General features: G+C 37.5%; 13 protein-coding genes across 13 annotated transcripts; 9 read left to right on the forward strand and 4 right to left on the reverse strand.

Moving 5' to 3' along the window:
- Positions 1 to 31: 31 nt before the first annotated feature.
- T551_00879 (uncharacterized protein) lies at positions 32 to 525 on the forward strand (the record flags this gene model as incomplete). Its single annotated transcript, XM_018373143.1, has 2 exons — positions 32 to 256; positions 301 to 525. The coding sequence occupies 2 exons, from the start codon at positions 32 to 34 to the stop codon at positions 523 to 525; spliced, it is 450 nt and encodes a 149-aa protein (XP_018230889.1).
- Positions 526 to 1,229: 704 nt separating this feature from the next.
- Positions 1,230 to 1,600, forward strand: T551_00880 (uncharacterized protein; the record flags this gene model as incomplete). Its single annotated transcript, XM_018373144.1, has 3 exons — positions 1,230 to 1,360; positions 1,403 to 1,434; positions 1,479 to 1,600. 3 exons carry the CDS (start codon positions 1,230 to 1,232, stop codon positions 1,598 to 1,600), a joined length of 285 nt encoding a protein of 94 aa, XP_018230890.1.
- An 85-nt stretch (positions 1,601 to 1,685) lies between these two features.
- On the reverse strand, positions 1,686 to 2,493 carry T551_00881 (TRAPP complex core subunit BET3; the record flags this gene model as incomplete). The annotated part of the gene is made up of 6 exons (XM_018373145.1): positions 1,686 to 1,727; positions 1,776 to 1,853; positions 1,900 to 2,091; positions 2,142 to 2,241; positions 2,284 to 2,381; positions 2,443 to 2,493. The coding sequence occupies 6 exons, from the start codon at positions 2,491 to 2,493 to the stop codon at positions 1,686 to 1,688; spliced, it is 561 nt and encodes a 186-aa protein (XP_018230891.1).
- Positions 2,494 to 2,724: 231 nt separating this feature from the next.
- T551_00882 (uncharacterized protein) lies at positions 2,725 to 4,011 on the forward strand (the record flags this gene model as incomplete). The annotated part of the gene is made up of 6 exons (XM_018373146.1): positions 2,725 to 2,901; positions 2,951 to 3,023; positions 3,076 to 3,335; positions 3,379 to 3,501; positions 3,544 to 3,628; positions 3,710 to 4,011. 6 exons carry the CDS (start codon positions 2,725 to 2,727, stop codon positions 4,009 to 4,011), a joined length of 1,020 nt encoding a protein of 339 aa, XP_018230892.1.
- Positions 4,012 to 4,178: 167 nt separating this feature from the next.
- Positions 4,179 to 7,284, forward strand: T551_00883 (uncharacterized protein). Its single transcript, XM_018373147.1, has 11 exons — positions 4,179 to 4,240; positions 4,283 to 4,773; positions 4,822 to 5,034; positions 5,084 to 5,139; positions 5,188 to 5,251; positions 5,324 to 5,450; positions 5,498 to 5,625; positions 5,669 to 6,466; positions 6,513 to 6,872; positions 6,910 to 7,134; positions 7,174 to 7,284. The coding sequence occupies exons 2-11, from the start codon at positions 4,285 to 4,287 to the stop codon at positions 7,276 to 7,278; spliced, it is 2,565 nt and encodes an 854-aa protein (XP_018230893.1). The 5' UTR covers positions 4,179 to 4,240; positions 4,283 to 4,284; the 3' UTR covers positions 7,279 to 7,284.
- Positions 7,285 to 7,350: 66 nt separating this feature from the next.
- T551_00884 (UDP-N-acetylglucosamine diphosphorylase) lies at positions 7,351 to 8,525 on the reverse strand (the record flags this gene model as incomplete). Its single annotated transcript, XM_018373148.1, has 2 exons — positions 7,351 to 7,389; positions 7,584 to 8,525. The coding sequence occupies 2 exons, from the start codon at positions 8,523 to 8,525 to the stop codon at positions 7,351 to 7,353; spliced, it is 981 nt and encodes a 326-aa protein (XP_018230894.1).
- A 133-nt stretch (positions 8,526 to 8,658) lies between these two features.
- Positions 8,659 to 10,680, forward strand: T551_00885 (14-3-3-like protein 16R; the record flags this gene model as incomplete). The annotated part of the gene is made up of 6 exons (XM_018373149.1): positions 8,659 to 8,715; positions 9,469 to 9,751; positions 9,803 to 9,849; positions 10,204 to 10,366; positions 10,416 to 10,495; positions 10,537 to 10,680. 6 exons carry the CDS (start codon positions 8,659 to 8,661, stop codon positions 10,678 to 10,680), a joined length of 774 nt encoding a protein of 257 aa, XP_018230895.1.
- Positions 10,681 to 10,924: 244 nt separating this feature from the next.
- Positions 10,925 to 11,263, forward strand: T551_00886 (uncharacterized protein; the record flags this gene model as incomplete). The annotated part of the gene is made up of 3 exons (XM_018373150.1): positions 10,925 to 10,997; positions 11,047 to 11,123; positions 11,165 to 11,263. The coding sequence occupies 3 exons, from the start codon at positions 10,925 to 10,927 to the stop codon at positions 11,261 to 11,263; spliced, it is 249 nt and encodes an 82-aa protein (XP_018230896.1).
- Positions 11,264 to 12,005: 742 nt separating this feature from the next.
- On the forward strand, positions 12,006 to 12,334 carry T551_00887 (diphthamide biosynthesis protein 3; the record flags this gene model as incomplete). The annotated part of the gene is made up of 3 exons (XM_018373151.1): positions 12,006 to 12,110; positions 12,155 to 12,229; positions 12,272 to 12,334. The coding sequence occupies 3 exons, from the start codon at positions 12,006 to 12,008 to the stop codon at positions 12,332 to 12,334; spliced, it is 243 nt and encodes an 80-aa protein (XP_018230897.1).
- Positions 12,335 to 12,769: 435 nt separating this feature from the next.
- Positions 12,770 to 13,428, forward strand: T551_00888 (uncharacterized protein; the record flags this gene model as incomplete). Its single annotated transcript, XM_018373152.1, has 2 exons — positions 12,770 to 13,034; positions 13,082 to 13,428. The coding sequence occupies 2 exons, from the start codon at positions 12,770 to 12,772 to the stop codon at positions 13,426 to 13,428; spliced, it is 612 nt and encodes a 203-aa protein (XP_018230898.1).
- A 137-nt stretch (positions 13,429 to 13,565) lies between these two features.
- T551_00889 (uncharacterized protein) lies at positions 13,566 to 13,774 on the reverse strand (the record flags this gene model as incomplete). Its single annotated transcript, XM_018373153.1, has 2 exons — positions 13,566 to 13,589; positions 13,622 to 13,774. 2 exons carry the CDS (start codon positions 13,772 to 13,774, stop codon positions 13,566 to 13,568), a joined length of 177 nt encoding a protein of 58 aa, XP_018230899.1.
- A 511-nt stretch (positions 13,775 to 14,285) lies between these two features.
- Positions 14,286 to 15,084, reverse strand: T551_00890 (ESCRT-III subunit protein DID4; the record flags this gene model as incomplete). The annotated part of the gene is made up of 4 exons (XM_018373154.1): positions 14,286 to 14,618; positions 14,664 to 14,714; positions 14,763 to 14,988; positions 15,029 to 15,084. 4 exons carry the CDS (start codon positions 15,082 to 15,084, stop codon positions 14,286 to 14,288), a joined length of 666 nt encoding a protein of 221 aa, XP_018230900.1.
- A 342-nt stretch (positions 15,085 to 15,426) lies between these two features.
- T551_00891 (uncharacterized protein) lies at positions 15,427 to 17,814 on the forward strand (the record flags this gene model as incomplete). The annotated part of the gene is made up of 8 exons (XM_018373155.1): positions 15,427 to 15,561; positions 15,603 to 15,629; positions 15,722 to 16,022; positions 16,065 to 16,216; positions 16,270 to 16,362; positions 16,418 to 17,203; positions 17,245 to 17,482; positions 17,525 to 17,814. 8 exons carry the CDS (start codon positions 15,427 to 15,429, stop codon positions 17,812 to 17,814), a joined length of 2,022 nt encoding a protein of 673 aa, XP_018230901.1.
- Between the last annotated feature and the right edge of the window lie 95 nt (positions 17,815 to 17,909).

The following is a 17,909-nucleotide window of genomic DNA, read 5'->3' on the forward strand; positions in this document are numbered from 1 at the left end:
TAAAAAATATCCTACATTTTATAAAAAGAATATGCTTTTTAGACAAACATCTTTTCGATTATCTAGATTTTTTCCATTACAAAGGCATTTCAGTTTACATTACAATCAACTAGGACTAGCATTAATTCATTATAAAAAGGAAGATCCTATGATAGGTGATTATCCTTCAAATGTCCCATTCATAAATCGTCAAACTAGGACTCCTTATGATTCTAATTATTTTGATGTTACTGAAAGACGTAAATTTGGTGAACCTGTTAGTTTTTTTTTTGTTTTTTAATTAGTTCTAACTAAAAATAGCTACATGAACAAGATGAAATTCTTGGTATGTTTTCACCTGACGTGCATTCCTACACTACTCCATCTAAAGCATTACTTCACTTGTTTACTTTTGGATTTGTTGTTGCTACTTTTTGTTCAATTGCATATGCTTTACAACCTAAACCAGTCGCTGTACCTCGTGAAAGTCTTATAAAGAAGTTAGAAAGGCCTTCTAATGTCTTGGATGATTCAAATGCCTCTTAGTTATTTAATTTATATTTTTAGAGTCATGAGGGTTACTTAAAGTAAAACATTTTTTCTTGCTTATTATAAATATAAGGAATTACTGTTGTTTCATTTTTTCTTGTTTCAGGAAAACAGAGTATATAGTCTATTTGTGGTATTTATTAGGAGCATATGATTTGTTGAAAAAATCATACATTGTTGCTGTTGTTTAAATCTAGCGTTATCAATAAAAAAGAACAAATTATCGGTTTTTGTTAGATATTATGTTGGATATTATTAGAGTCAATCTATAGGATGTTTAATATATTTTTGACTAATATTTAATTTTTCACCAGATCTTTATTTATAATGAGTGTTGTTTCTTATTCTATATAATAATTATACATGTTATTTTTAAATAATGATATAACATATTTAGAATGTATTTTTAACTAGAGGGCTATTTTTATATTACTATTTATATAAAATGGTTGTCTTTATTTTGTATATTTTTTAAAAGTTGTTAATATTTACTATAAGAAATAAAAATTTCAAAAAAGCTTAAACTTTTTAAAAAAAAGTTTAATCTTAATAATTAATCATATTTATTTCGTTTAATTTTGACTTATTTGATACTTTTTAGCTCAAATTTAACGATAAAAAATCTATGAAAATAATTTAAAAAATATTATAAAATACTCTTAATTCTTATTATTAAATATCTATAATATGTAGTTAGGATTATGACAGATAATTCAGAGTTTTCTACAGATGTCTCAAACGAATGTTTTGATAACAATGACTCAATAGATATCAGTAAAATTAAAGAAATAGAGTTATATAAAGACTCAGGAAATTATGAAGATTTAATTAAGTGAGTTTTTATAAAACATGTATTCCCATTTAAAAAAAATAGAACTATTATAGAAAAGCAAAAAAAATTATCTGGTATTTATTAAAAATTAGAAAAAAATTATTAATATTAAATATAGTCATTCTCAATGAAATAGATGATGTAAAAAGTGAATATGAAAAATTATATAATGAGAAACAAACAACACAAGAATATATTGCAAATTTAATGAAAATTTATAATAAATCGGCCAAAAAATAGTAGATTCACTCTATTGTAGATTTAAATATAGACTATTATATTTAGGCTTTTAAGAATTATATATAAGTGATAGTTTTAGGTATAATTAAGCTTCTAAAGGAGGAAGCTCTTCATCAATTACTCGAATCTATTTTACAATGAATAACATAGTGATAAAAATATATAAAAATTATACTAAAATAACCCGCATTTCTGTATGATCATTTCCTCGCAATACATCACTAACAAAATGTGCTTCAACTTGGAGTTGTATCTATATAATTAAGTAAATATGGTTTATTTTTGAAAATATAAAAAACCATTTCTAATGCTCCTTTAAGTACACCACATAAAATGTTTGAATACCAGAGCTCATCTTGTGCTCTACCATCATCTGGGAGTTCTACAAAATCCGCAAGTGGATTTTCATCAAAAATTAAAGAAAATTGTTTATTATCAGGAGAAAAGTTTGCGACTGTTGGTGTGATATTAAGAAAAAGTTTAAATCCAATCTAATAAACAATTTAAAGTTTTTCTTAAATTGCAAATAAGTTGTTAATACTTTTGCAATTACTTCTGCTGTTTCACAAAAATCTTTACATCTGCCTATATTTGTTCGTGCTAAAAAATCTTCAATTAATCTCACACCAATATTATATCCCCTATAATTTTTTAATTTGATTAAGAATAATTAAAAGGAATACATTTTATCAAGTTCTTTATTTACTTGAGCATAATCATCATATTCTTTACATAATTGTGCAACAATTGATCCATACGTCAAAACAAATAGCTCAGCATTCTATATTAATAACTATTATTAGCTTATTGATTTGTTTTTTTAAAAAAAAGAATATACATACAACTTTCTCTGATTTTTTCCAGAATTCATCTCCTAGCTTTGTTTTTGACATATTTAAATACTTTTTTTATTTTTCTTACCGTTTTTTAGTTTCTTGAACGTATAATTCTAACATATTAATAAAATATTCTAAATAAAATATTATTTTAAAAAACAAAAAAATTGTAAGGAATCCATTAGATTATATATATACTTAGTATTCTTTTTTAGTTTTGCCTAAAATAAAGTTTATTTTGGAGACTTTTGATATTTAATTGAGTATTGATTTTAAGAAAATAGTGCAATGGATAAACGTAAAGAAGTCTCAGATGGCGAAAAAGAAGAAAAAATGCTTGTAAAAAGGATAAAAGGGGGATCAGAGATCATTCCAAAGGGTCAAGATAAGCAAAATGCACTTGTTGAAATGTTACCAAGAACATCTGGGTTAAAAGCACCAATTATGCAATTAACAGGTCATCAGGTAAATGATAAAAATATTCTACTATAAAATGAGAAATAACTATTCATAGGGAGAAATATTTGCAAGCAAGTTTGATTTAACTGGACAACATATTGCATCTGGTTCTTTTGATCAGTTAATTTGTGAGTTTTGGTGTTTAAATGTTGTTTCCTGTTGATTATTTTAATGCAATAGTATTATGGAATACGTATGGAGATTGTTCGAATTATGGGCAATTGAAAGGTCACAAGAAAGCTGTTTTAGATTTACAGTGGAGTCGTGATTCTCGAGTAATTTATTCTGCAAGCGCAGATTGTACTGTAGGAACGTGGGATTCGGAAACGGGTCAACGTATACGAAAACATACTGGGCATGAAGATATTGTTAATTGTGTTGCAACAATGCGACGGGGCACAGAGTTTTTGGCTACGGGTAGTGATGATGCAACAGTATCTGTAAGAAAAATCTTTTTTGATGCAGACTTGCTAATATCGGGAGCTTTGGGATGGAAGGCAGAAATTTGCAGTAGACTATTTTGACACAACGTATCCCGTAACTGCTGTTGCTTTAAATGAAGAAGGAAATCAGTTATTTTCAGGTGGACTCGATAACGATATCAAGGCAAATATTAACATAAATTTATATTAATTAATATAATCATAGGTCTGGGATCTTCGAAAAAAATCTATTCTTTATAAAATGATAGGTCATGCTGATACCATTACTTCATTAAATGTTTCTCCTGATGGTACTTTGCTTTTATCAAATTCAATGGATAATACAGGCAAAATTCTTATATAAAATTCGATATCTTTTAACTTTTTTGCAGTCAGAATTTTTGACATTCGTCCATACGTTTCTTCTAGCCGACAAATCAAATTATTGAAAGGTGCGCTTCATGGTATTGAAAAAAATTTGATTCGTGCTGCCTGGAGCAGCGATGGTTTGCGAGTTGCTGCTGGTTCTGCCGATCGAACCGTCATTGTATGGGATGTCCCTACCGGAAAACTTACTTACAAACTTCCTGGTCATAAAGCTTGCGTCAATGCTGTTGATTTTCATCGACTCGAACCCATTCTCATGTCTGCCTCTTCCGACCGTTCTATATTTCTCGGTGAACTTTCTCAATAACTCTTCCTCCTTTCTTCTTTACCTCAAAATCTTCTTTTTCTTTTTCTAACTTTCCTTTTTCTTGTATTTTTTTTCCCTTCTTATACACTACTTGTCTCCCAATTCATGAATTGACCGCTGTCGAGCAAGCACCGCACTCGTCTGCAGCGTGCAAATATTAATAAATTTTGCACTTTAAAAGAGCCTCTATCCGTCTTGATACCGCTAATATAGGTTGAGTAGTGACTGGGTAAGGCACTTCTATGAGCTAATAGTGTGTTTATGTGATTAGATATGAGTGAAAAATGGGGAGAGGCGCGCGGAGCACAAATCTTATTAAACAGCTATATCTATGATTATATGTTAAAAAATGCATGGGGAGCAGCAGCACGGGCATTTATTGAAGTAGCAGAAGTGCCTTTATCAGGAGAACATCGACCAGTAAACAAGGAAGAGTTCCGGCAATTAGATGGAATGGATGGTCTTAGTGGAGGCGATAAAGAGTTTTGTGTATCGAGTAATGAATCAAAAATAGATGGAACAGCACATATTGGAACAGGAATGCATAGTTCATTATCAGTTGTTAAGTCTGAGTCATCAATACATGGAACTGAGTCAGAAGCAAGCGGAACATATACCGAATTACTTCAGCCAGCAGTGATTCCAGTAGATACGCCGGGGGGATTTTTGTTGGAATGGTGGACCGTTTTTTGGGATATTTTTAATGCAAGGTCTGGAAAGGGGGGCTCAGATGCAGCTACGGCATATTTTGCACATGTACAGGTATGTCGTTATCTGTAGGAAGTAAGCGGTTAATGAGTTTTTTTGCAGAAGATGAAACATGAACAACAGAGAGCGATTGCATCTATGGGGCAACCACATATTGTTATGATTAATCAGCAGCCTAACGGGGCGGCTTTTAATCCAGCTTTGATGCGTACATTTGATATACCGAACGGAATGATGAATGTCTCGGGGCCTTCGGATGCAACGGCACAGGCCATGGATGCACAAATTATTGGAACTATTCCGCTAAATGAAAAAGTATATTACATTTTTTGTGGCATTTGTTTATTAATTGTTTTTTTGACAGACTCGACAAGCATTGATGCGGCAAGCAATGAATAATAATATTCGGCGATTTTCTCCGTATTATCACCTTGTATTGTTTTTCCACATCTAATCTTTTTACTACAGAACTGTTGCTCAAATTCAACAATTAAAGAATCAACAATTTTTGCAAAATCAGCAACAGTCACCTGTACCGCAATCACAAAGGAATCAGGTATTGTTTTAAAAAACTTTTACATGTATATAATTACTATGTGTCTAGCGTGACCTCGAAGCTGATTTGAATGGACAAACTCAGTCTTCTCGATCTCCTGCACTTTCTAATCAGGTTCTTTCGCCTTCGAAGCGCCAAAAATTATCTCCAGATGGATCATATGCTCCGCTTCAGGGTTTATAGACTATTTTGCATGTATTTATATATTGATGTTTTATAAAGGAGCGATTCAAGCACGTCCACAAATGATTCAAAATAATCTTGCAGCACCACCACCGACTCTTCAAACTCAACAAGCGAAACAAATGTTATTGAATTCCGGAATTAATCCATTGAGTCTTGCTCAACAGGTTATACCGGGTATTTTTATTTGGATTATTTGATATTTTATAGCAATTCGCTGCGTTTCAATCTCAGGTGCCTTCTATACAACAAAGACAATTACAAGAATACACTCAGAGTCTTACTAATCAACAACAAAGGGTTGTAAATATTGCTAAAGGACAAGTTTCGAATCAAAGCGGTTCAATGATAACAGGCGATGGAAACGAGATAGGTCCTAATGATTTTTACGAGAATATATTATCATCGCAACAAAATTGTACGACGAATCCGAACAATCATGTTCTTCAAGATTATCAAATGCAGCTTATGTTCCTCGAACAGCAGAATAAAAAACGCCTTATGATGACACATCAAGATCAAGAACGATTACAGTCACAGGACTCTTCTTTTCAAATTTTATCCCCTCAAGGACTCAGAAATGCAGTATCCCCCGAAAACGCTCATAATGATCCTAAACGCGTTATGCAGAAAATGACACATCAGAATGGATCTAGTTCGCCTGCCGATGGACAACTCACTCAACAAACTAATTCTTCCCGGAATGCTTCGCCTAATGTTACTGGATATAACGGTCAAATCCAATCCGATGCCCATCCTCAAATTATGTTTTTTAACCAGGCAAAAGCAATGGGAGACATACAGCCGGGCGGCATGATAATTGGGCCTAATGGACATATTATGAGGCCCCCAATGGCTGACCAGCCTATTTATGCAAATAATCCGCAGCTGCAAATATCGATGATGAATGATAGGCAAGATCATTTGATAAACCCAAGAATAGTGCGAACAAACCAATCGAATGCAATATGGCAGCAACAACAGCAAATAATGCAGCATTTAGTTAATGTAGGTTTCACGGCATATTTATACACTGGTGCTTATAAGGCGAAAGAATCAGAACCGTAGTATTCAAATGCAAAATATAAATCATTCACAAGGGCTTTCGAACCAGCATTCACCTCAAAATCAAATACCACCACAACCGCCACAATCACAGTCATCGCAGGCATCACAGCCATCACAATCATCGCAACAGTCGCAGCAATCGCAGCAACCGTCGCAATTGCAGCAACCAGAACACCCACAACAAATACAGTCACAAAACTTGCTACAGTCTGGATCTTGTACACAATCATCGCAAGGGCATATTCAATCCTCGTCTCCCGTTATACAAAACAGTGTCTCCCCTACCCCCTCACAAGTAAATAAGCCAAATTTTGTAAGAGATAAAAAGACAAAAGACACTAGAAAAGTAAGTCCTCTTTTTCTTTCCCCTCTAACTTTTGAAGCCCAAGAAGTCCCTTCCCGGCCCCCCCGTCACACCGATATCCGAGTCTTCTACTCCCAGCACACCCATCACCTCACACAACACCGGAAGCTTTGTACAGACGAATTCTTCTGTTTCCCAGGGTCCTTCTTTGTTACCGCCTTCCAACACTGTTACTTCCGCCTCCGAGCCAATACAGCCACAAATGGATCCCTCCTCTTCCTTTGCAAATATCGACACCGGAGATGTATTTCTTGGCCTTTTTTTTCCTTGCTAACTTGTCCAGCCATCCTCTCTTTTAAATGATTTTGGTGCTACAAACGACTTGGATCTCGGAATGATGAACGACTTTGATTTTGACAGCTTTCTCGAGGACATTAGGAGATGTTAGCTCGAGTTTCTTGTTTTTGAAATATCCCACTGATACCACTGCACCCTCTCTTTGGCGCTGTTTCTGTCTTGTTTATCTTGTACATTCATCTTCCGCTAAGACATGCGTGTTCTATACATACTCTACATCTTATGTATCTACATCCCACTTGTCTACACACTTGTCTACATTCGCTGCCCTAACTCTAACCCTAACCCTATTCAATCCACACTAGCCCTGGCTTTGTCCTAACCCTAACCCTTCAAACCCATCTACCCTAACCCTAGCTCCATCTAACCTCTAGCCTAACCCTAACCCTCCCCTACCTCCGGTTCGACCACCGAAAACGCCACATACTTCCTCCCCTCCACAAATTCCAGATCCTCCCCCGCATACGACACCAGCGGGCTCACCTCCACCCCTTCATACATGTCCCCCACCACCTCCCCCCCCGCCTGCTCCACCCACCGCCGCCCCTGGCTCAGGATGTCCCGCCGCGAGGTGTCCGCACTGTCCTCGCCCTCAGCGTTTTTCACTGCCGAGAACTCGTCGAACCGCGCCACCTCCAGACACCCAAACCGCTCCAGCTCGACCTCTGAGAACGCATCGAAGACGAACTTTTCCAGCTTTATCCCGATCCTCTCTTCCGTCTCCCCCTCTCCCTCCTGCACGTGCCCACACGGGACACCCGTGTGCTCTTCGTGAACACCCTCTGGTGTCTCAGGGACACACGTGTGCATGTCTGCGCAGTCGTACACGCATGATGCACCTGTGTGTCCATGTGGATATGGGACAGCCGGTTGTTCAGTGCTCACATAGCATTGCATCTTCTTCCTCGCGATGTGGTACGGCAGACGCCCTTCCCATTCGCCCATTGTCGCGAGAAACCGCATGCTGAAGTAGTGGTTTGCGATGTTTGCTGCGCTAAACCGCAGTTCCCCCGACGCATCCACTGCATCCCTCACCTCCTCGCCCATCTCGCTGTACTCGACCACTGCTGCCCGACCTCCCCTCTCCACGAGCAGCCCGACCTTCTCTGACGCCCTCCGTCTGCGTACTACCTTCGCGCACACGTCGACGCCCCTCTCGATAGAGAACCCAATAAAAACTGGGTCCGCAACGCGGACCATGCTGTTGTCCACACTGAAACAGTGCACGTGCTCAATCCCGCGGCAGAGCATGTCTGCCAGTACGCCTTCCTCCGCCATTGCTCGAAACACCCCGCCATTGCCACCCGGCGCAAGTGCCATGCGGTCACGTGACCGCATGAGGATCTTGCCGTCCTCTGACATGCAGGGCATGTCGGACTGCGTGAAGAAGACGACGTTGCTGGGTGGAAGGCCGAAGAACGCGTGGCGGCGGAAGAAGTGCTCAGTGGCAGCACGCGTCTTCCTGCTGGTCATGACGTACCAGCGGACACAGACGGGGCCAGTGCTGCAGCACTGCGTTTGTGCAAGGGTTTCTACACGGCGGAGGCGCTCTGCCTGCAGCTGGAAGAGCGACTTGTGTGAGGGAAGGCCGATGTCGTGGCAGCCCTTGGGGTGTCCGGCAGCAAGGCGTGTCCCGTCTCCGGCTGCCATGACGACGGCGGCGACGCGACTGTGGCAGATGTGTTCGAGGCCGATGCATGTCCAGCGGGCAAAGTCGTCGTGGGACGCTTCGAGCGTCGACGCACAGTGTTGCCGAGGCAGCGGCGAGTCGTTGCCGGGGCAACGCCGTTCCTCGGCCCGGAGCGCGCGTGAGAGGGTGCGGAGGGCGCGTGCAGGGTCAACGCGTGTAGCGTGCAGGATGAATGCGTGCTGGGCGTCGGGAGAGAGACGGTCAAACGCCGCCCAAACGTGGCCCTGGCCGGCCTCGCGGTATGCCCTGCGCAGCTCGTCGGCGCGGAGCCTGAGCGGCGGGGGGAGAGCCTCGTGTCTATGCATGTTGCGTGTATGCGCAGTCGGTGTGTTATATGCGTGCCAATGCAGCCGCTGGCCGCGGCAGCAGGGGTAGCCCTGTAGGCGGAGGGCGCAACAGGGCACCCCTGTCTAGCAGGGCGAGACAAGGGCCATGCTTGTCGCCCGCACGTTTTAGGAGCGGGAGCGAGGGACACCCTGGCATGAGGAGTCAGCACGTGACGGTCGTGGGCTAGGGCACGGAAACGCGCAGTGAGGTTGCCATGGCACCCCTTTTTTGCGGACAGGCCGGGGCGGCGGGCAGCGGCGCAAGCAAAGCAAGCAGGCAGCAGAGGAAACAGCATATAAAACACAGAGGTTGGAGAGAGTGGGGGGTTCGAAGACGGCTAACGGCACAGATCAGATGACAAGCAGAGAAGACTCGGTGTATCTTGCAAAGCTTGCGGAGCAGGCAGAGCGCTATGAAGGTGAGGACAGAGACTTACGGGACGTAAGCTTAGAGGCCAGAAATGGTCGAGAACATGAAGGTGGTGGCGTCGGCGGACCAGGAACTTACGGTGGAAGAAAGGAATCTGCTGTCAGTGGCGTACAAAAACGTGATTGGGGCGAGACGGGCCTCGTGGCGGATTGTGTCGTCGATTGAGCAGAAGGAGGAGAACAAGGGGAACACGGAGCAGGCAAAGTTGATCAAGGAGTACCGGGACAAGATTGAGACAGAGCTGACGAGGATTTGCGGGGACATTCTGGGGGTGCTCGACAAGCACCTGCTTCTCTCGGCGACGACGGGCGAGAGCAAGGTGTTTTACTACAAGATGTAAGTAGCAGGGTGTTGCGGGGCAACGGGCCGTACCGGTCACGTGGGTACTAAATGTCACGTGACATTGGTTATGTTCACGTGATCCTTATATGATATCACGTGACTTGTATGTATATCACGTGACTTGTATAATTGATCACGTGATGTGAGTGGGTGACACGTGATGCAGTGTGTCACGTGGGCTGGGTGCACGTGGTGCTGGGCGGTGCTGGGCAGTGCTGAGCGGTGTAGGAAGGGCGATTACTACCGGTACCTGGCAGAGTTTGCGACGGGCGAGAAGCGGAAGAGCTCATCGGACCTGTCGCTGAAGGCGTACAAGGATGCATCAGAGATAGCGGTCCAGGAGTTGCCGCCGACGCACCCGATCCGGCTGGGGCTGGCGCTGAATTTCTCGGTCTTCTACTACGAGATCGTGGGCAAGTCGGACTCGGCATGCCATCTAGCGAAGCAGGCGTTTGACGATGCGATTGCAGAGTTGGATACTCTATCGGAAGAGTCGTACAAAGACTCCACTCTGATTATGGTATATACGATGTATACACGGGGAGGGACTGACGAGGACAGCAACTGTTGAGGGATAATCTTACACTGTGGACGTCAGACATGCAGGACTCGAACGAGAAGTGTGACTCAAAAGAAAGAGTCTTGGAGACCCCGGACCAGGGAAAAGGCCCTGAGGGAGAAGGCTCAAAGACAGAGGATATGTAGTAGGAGTAGTGTATCCGGAGTAGAATGTTTTAACGCTGTTTTCTACATGTATTAGCTCTAAGAATCTTGTTTGCAGTGTATTTGCTGTATATTTGCCGTATATTGCCAGTGCCGGCATACGGGTGTCCGGGGTGTGTGCGGAGGGCCGGTGCAGCGTAACCGCTGCTCCGCAGCGGCAGAGCGGCAAAGCTGCACAGCGGAGTAGCCAACAGCAGTAAAGAGGTGTAACAGAGTGAATATCTGTATGCGTTTTCTGCAGAGATGGAGTGGCTTTGGGGGGCTGTGGGTGCAGCGGCGGGGAATGAGGAGAAGCTCGGGTAATAGGAAAAGGCGAAATACAGTGTCTGAATGTCTGACGGGATTTAGTATGTTTTGTAGACGAAACAGTGCTTCCAGGAGGCGCAGATGCGCTTCGGAAGCGTGAAAAGGCGTCTGAAGACATGGTATTTGTGTTTTTTAGGAGAAAAAAGCCAACCGGTTTTAGTATATTAGAAAAAAAGAGATCGAGCGGCTGAAGGGGCGTAAAAACGATGTAAACAAGAAAGAGAGTGAAGAAACGGGGAAAAGCGAGGAAAATAAATAAAGAGTATAGGAGAGGGTGTTTACAGCGTGTTTACACAGTATTTATAAAGTGTATACAGAGGAGTGATGTATATGTATTAAATATGTATAACTTGCCAGTCATGGATTTTGCATAGTGTGTTATTTAGTGTGTAGAGTGTTTTGCCTTGTACAGTATTTTGCTGTTTTAGTGTCCTGTACAGTGCTTTATACAGTACTTTGGTACTGGTATATGGTGTATACAGTGTTTACGGTGTTTTACACAGTATTTTGCATTATAGTGCGGGATACTGTACGTTGTGTTTTATATTATGCTGTATATAGTGCTTTACGATGCTTTATATTCTGCTTTAGCATGTTTGGTACTCTAGAAATAAATACATAGGCATAGTATATAAATCACCAAGCATACTAGAATGCTAGAGTATCTTTGCAGTATACTAGTATGTCCGTATAATTGTATATTTATATATATACAAGACATTTTTAGTGTTTTTGTAGATCTTATAAAGCATCTTTGCATATTGCATACGTTATATATACGAATTGCAGTATATTTCTGCACATTTTAGTCCAAATAAGCTGTTAATGAGCTATTGGTAGTGCTTTATGTATTTTATGTGTTTTCCATTGAAACCGGTATTGAATAAGCGGATTACGTTGATCGATCGTGCTGTTGCAACGTTGAATATTTTTGTAACTGAAAGACGCTGTTTTTGCTGCTAATTTGCACCAGAAAAAGCTATTTTTAGGCGTTTTTAAGCATGAGTTTTTATGATGAAATCGAAATTGAAGATTTCACATTTGATACAGAGCTTCAGATTTACCATTACCCGTGTCCATGTGGCGATCGGTTTGAAATATCACTTGTAAGTACTGAAATGATTTTTTCTTTGTTTTTTATATTTTTAAGAATGATTTAAGGAAAGGAGACGAGATTGCATATTGTCCAAGCTGCTCTTTAATGGTCCGTGTAATTTATGATCAGGTTAATTTGAAGATGTGATTAACGGGTCTAATACGAGTTCAGGATAAATTTCTTGAAAATGATGATGAAATTTCCCTCCAATCAGCACCTTTTATTGTTGTTTGAGTGAAGAAATGGTATTTTCTGTATAAAAATATTGGTTGGTTTTTTCTCGCTTTTTTATATCCTGGGTATTTGGATTCTCGGAAAAAGTCTTTATCTCGGAACATACAAGAACAGCGACGGTGGAATAGTCTATATGGCTATTAAAGTGTATATTGTTGTCTGTTTTGTTCAGAGAAAGGGCAGAGGACTGTGTTCATTGTAAATTTGTGTTGTATAGTTTATTCTTGGAAAAAGCAGTGAATGTTTGTTTTTTACTAAACTGTATGTTTTTATAAATTGATTATGATCTGTTTTACTTTGTTTTTCGGAATTTTTCGAAAATAATATATATTTCATACACACATATTTATCTTAAGTATTTTTACCTGAACGATCTCGTCGATTTACTTATTTATTAGGTGTATATTTAAAAGAGGATTGAAAAAGGATAAAATAATGATTGTTCGGAATACTTTTTATTTAGAATGCCGTAAATCTTTATCTACTTTTTGCTTGTTGAATCAACGGTTTAAAAATTCTGCGTTTTTCTACTCAAATGTGTTAAAAAATATACAAAATATACAAACATTAAGTATAAGATCATTTTGGAAATCTTATTTGCAGTGTAATACGGTCAAAGACAATCTGAATAATCTAAAAGCCCATTCAAATCAGTCATTATCTTTTTCAGAAAGACTAAAATATTTAATGAGACGTTATGGTGCGTTGAATGGTATTTTAAATGGAAAACATAATATATGAGAATAGGTGCTGCGGCTGCATCAGTTTATCTTGGAATTTCTATGCTTGATTTTGCTCTTTCATGGGCAATAGTAAAATCTCTGGGTTCTACGGCAATTAAGTCTTATGAAAAGATTCTTTTAGAAATTGAACACCGTACAGGCTGGCGACTTAAACGTAGTACGACTTCTTTACTAGAAAACAAAGATAATATGGAACACGAGTCACCAAGCATTTGGGCGGAAATTGCTATTGCATATGGTATTCATAAGCTATTAATTCTTGTCCGGGTTCCTTTGACTGCTGCATTCACACCTCCACTAGTTAGAATACTAAATCAGAGAGGATGGTTCATTGGAAAATTGAAAAATTGACGCTTTTCTTTACTAATAATGAATTCTTTGTACATATATCCTGTATAAATTTTATATCATGTTGGGTAAATATGTTCTAAAAAACATTTATCATACTACTCATTTTTGCCACTTATTTGTAATTATTTATCCTTTAATTATTCGTTTTTCTCATTCTTCCCCTATTTCATTTTATAATAAATGTTTATTTTACTAGTGTTTTTGATTCTCCTTGTTTTCCATTTACCCAACTTGAAACCTTCAAAAAAACATTTTCTCGCTTTTCTGCATCAAAGCGTTTCTCTTTTTTAAGACATTTTCTTACAGTATTTGCGCAAATAGAAGCATACCGGTTATATCTATACATTGATTATTTGTTTGAAGCAAATATTAGACAGAATTTACGTAAAAATGTTTTTCCTTAAAAATATGTTAGAAAAGAAATAATTTAAGGAATTAATATGAAAATAATATAAAAATACGTACCACCAAAACGCCATTTTTGCGTAGTTTAGAAAGTTCTTAATGCACTTGAATTATTTTACTGTTTTTTTCATAAATATCTGTCGTACGATGATTTTAAATAGATTAAAAATAAAATATATAAAATATATTTTGAATAATTGAGAATATATTAACATTAACACGTATTATTAATGCCTATTTAAATATAGATGTGTAGCCGCTAGAGCATAGTTATTAAAAGGCTATTAAAAGAAATATTTGTTGTTTGAATTTTTTCTTTGTTTTCTGAGATTTTGGTATGTTTTATAGTTTGTTTTTTCCATACATTTTGTTTTATTTTTTACTCTTTTTATTATTTTATCCTTTTTTACTTTAATTTTTTATTAAAAAATTATTACTAAATTTTTAATGCTTTATCGTTTAAGATTCTTTAACCGTTCCCCAAAATCATCATAGTATTCGCTTTTCGATTCTGTTATAGGCTGTGTTGTTTTTTGAGATTCCTTATTAATGGTGTGTGTAATAGACGGAAGGTTGTCAAAATTTTGCCGAAGATTAATACCAATCTCATCCAGTACTTGATTTACTATTATATCGTTTTCAGTCTCATCATCATCCATAATGCTATCAATCGCTTCATCCATCATTTCCTCTCGTTGTTCCATCATATCACTTTCTTTCTCGAAATCATGAGTAATTTTCATTAATGCTGGAAGACGTGTTGTTCGGTTTATACAGCCCAAGAGCTAGCAGATTAGCAAGACTTTGCACATTTTATCAAAAAACATTACTTTTGTTGCTTTCTTCATATTTTGTGAAATTTGTTCATGAGTTTGTACTGTCTATATTCTTTTGATAAATTTTTTGCAAAAAAACACTATTTTTTCTACCTGAATTCTTAATGCAATTGCTTGTAATTGTGTTTTTATTTGCACAAATCTACTGATTTGTTTACGTGTTCGCACAAGATCTTTTGCTTTAACTTTTGTCGTTTCTATTTGCCCTGCTATTGCACTTTTTCGAATATCCACAACCAACTGCTTTTCCTGTGCATCAAGCTTTGTTTTTTCACGTTCTATCTCTCTCTGTGCCCTTTCTAATGAGCGTTGATGTTGTCTAAATATCTTAAACTAATTGTTTACTTAAATTAACATACCGTAGACGTTCCTGAGGCGTTTTTCTCTCTCCAAAAAACCATTCAAGAATATTCATCTTTTAACTGTTTCAAAGAAGTTATATATTCTTAGAATTCCTATAATACATAGTTAATTGGCATCTTTTTTTTTATTCCTAAATTCTTATCGTTAATTGTGTATATTCAAAAACTGTCAGATATAATCGTGATTTATAACTAGTGACATTATTAAATTATTTTAAGAATTAAATGTCTTGATTAGAGTGTTTTTGCAGCAAAGTTTGCTTCAGAAGACAAATAACGTTTTTGAAAGAGATAGATAAGGAGAAGGTAAGTGGCTGGCTCGAAGAAACGGGAAAAATTGATGTACAGACAAACGGTGGATGAAAAAAAAATAATAAATTTGTTGAGTAAAGAAAATGAAGTCGTTTGAGAACATAGTATTTGCATTGCATGATTTTGATGCTTCGAATCCGGAGGATTTGCCATTGAGACGGGGTGAACAGATTTTGGTTTTGAAAAAAGACGAAGGATATAATGATGGCTGGTGGGAGGTACGTTAGCATTAAATAAGAAAAATTTCAAGCTATTTAAGGGAAATTGTGCTTTAAGAGGCCTGCATGTTTGATATAAACATGTTTGGATGTTATATAGACATGATTTTGGCAATTAGGAAACCTAGACGGATTGTTTTTAATTTTGTAATAGGGCCAGAACATGGAAGGACAGAAAGGTTTATTTCCTGTGATATACACAATATCGTATCAGGAGTTAGTTAAAATTCTTTCTACACAGCCGTTTTCGATAAAGAATTATGGGAAAACAGTCAAAGAGAATGATACCGTGAAAAATGATGTTTCAAATATTGATGATTTATTAAGTTACATTGATCATAATGAGTTTAAAAATATGAGTCTTGAAGACTCAAGCGCTGGAGTTTTAGCTTGGACGCCGCAAGATGTGGCTGCATGGATTGAATCCAAAGGATTTGGTTCATTTGCGAACAAATTTATTAGTATGTTGTGTTTTTTCTATTTTTGTTTTTGAATTATTTTAGTACATGAAATAACAGGTGATATTTTGATTCAAATGGATTATATGCATTTAAAAGAATTGGGTATTCTCAGTTTTGGAAAAAGATTTGAAATTGAACGTGAAATTAAATTGCTTCGTAATTCGTTATCTAGTGAAATAGAAAACTCAAGAGAGGTAAACTTTATAAAGGTTTTATTTTTTATATTTGTAATCTTATTATAAACTAGTCTAAAATTCTTCCACGTTCTTCTTCTCAATCTATGGCTATTTCTAAAAGTTTTCAGTTAGAAAAACCGGAATATGCTCAGTCTATTCGTAGTGTATGATTTGACGACATGATAATTTCTTGGTACTTTTGTTTCTAATTAATGATAGATTGATCAAATTTCGCTTAATCGGAAATCATATGAAGGTTCTCTGTCATATAAAAAAAATATATCATCCGATCAGTTTCACAGGAGCTCTTTGAATGGTGTACCAACAGATAGATTTAGTGCTATTGTTTCTAGATCATCTCTAGAGCATTCGGTTCCTACTTTGTATGAAAATAAAACAAATTATTCATATGCTCCTGATCGTTCTACATCTTTGAAGTCATGTTCTAGAAGCTCTGAAATTAGCGTTAATAATAATAATAATAATAATAAGAGTGCATGGAAAGCTACTAACAAGCTAGTTCGTGGATATAAAAAAAAACCTAAATCTTATGCTATAGTCGATTATTCACCAAGCAATAATAAAATATCTGATCATAAAAAAAGCGCTCGTCTTTCTAAACGTATTAACCAGGATACATTAAAGGCATGTCCTTATGGGGATTATAAACAAACAAATACACTCAGTACATTAAAGGAAATACATTCACTTAATACAGAATCTAGCGAAACATTTAAAGTAGAAAAAGAGTTTTTGAAAATGTCTTCAAAGGCGCCTTTGAAAAAACCAAGTAAATTATCTGTTAACAAAAAGTCTTTATTAAAGAAATACCAAAAACTACCAACTGGTATAAAAGAAGGAATTAGGAATATTTCAGTGCAGGACGCTATAAAAGAAGCTGATTATTATGGCTGGATGCGTAAAAAAACAGATAGATATGGGCAATGGAAACTTCGGTTTTTTTGTTTGACTGGTACAAGGCTTTCGTATTTTTATAGTGAAGATGTATTAAATCTTTTTTCTAATATTCTCTTTAACATAACTAGGATGTCGGGGAAAAAGGACTTATAGATATCAATTCTCATCGTGTAGTTTCAATGAATAATCGATTTTTTTATCGAGACGGTAAATTTTGTTTTAAGATTGTTCCTCCTGCTCCTGGTACAGCTAAAGGGATCACTTTTACTTCGCCTAAAGTTCATTATTTTTCTGCTGACACTTTGGAAGATATGAAAGGGTGGGTCAGGGCATTTATAAAGATTACAATCGGAAGAGACGAGTCTGGTACTTTGTATAATTTTTTGCACTCTTTTTAATTCAATTTAGTGCCAGTGTTATCTTCTTGTAAAGTTCCTACTATTTCTCTTAAAGCTGCCAGAGAGAAATTAAGCAATGATGCTTCAATTGATCCTAGTTTACACTCAGAGTGCTTAAGCAAGGACTTTTCTACAAATGTTTCTCATCAAGAACGGATTATATCTCCAACTAAGTCTTATATTAATGAAAAAAATATTCTCGACGATCTAAGTCATGTTGAAAATAGCAGTTTTATTAATGACATAAAATCTGCATGGGAAAACGTTGAAATTCTGGATAACAGTATTGATGAAAACTAGCATTTTCTTCCTTTTTCATAATTCATGTTCTCAAGTATATTATATGAATGTATTTTGAAACTCTTATCTTTCATTTTGAATGGATGTCTTTCTTA

This window comes from Pneumocystis jirovecii, assembly GCF_001477535.1.
Source record: "Pneumocystis jirovecii RU7 chromosome Unknown supercont1.3, whole genome shotgun sequence".
NCBI classification, from domain to species: domain Eukaryota; kingdom Fungi; phylum Ascomycota; class Pneumocystomycetes; order Pneumocystales; family Pneumocystaceae; genus Pneumocystis; species Pneumocystis jirovecii.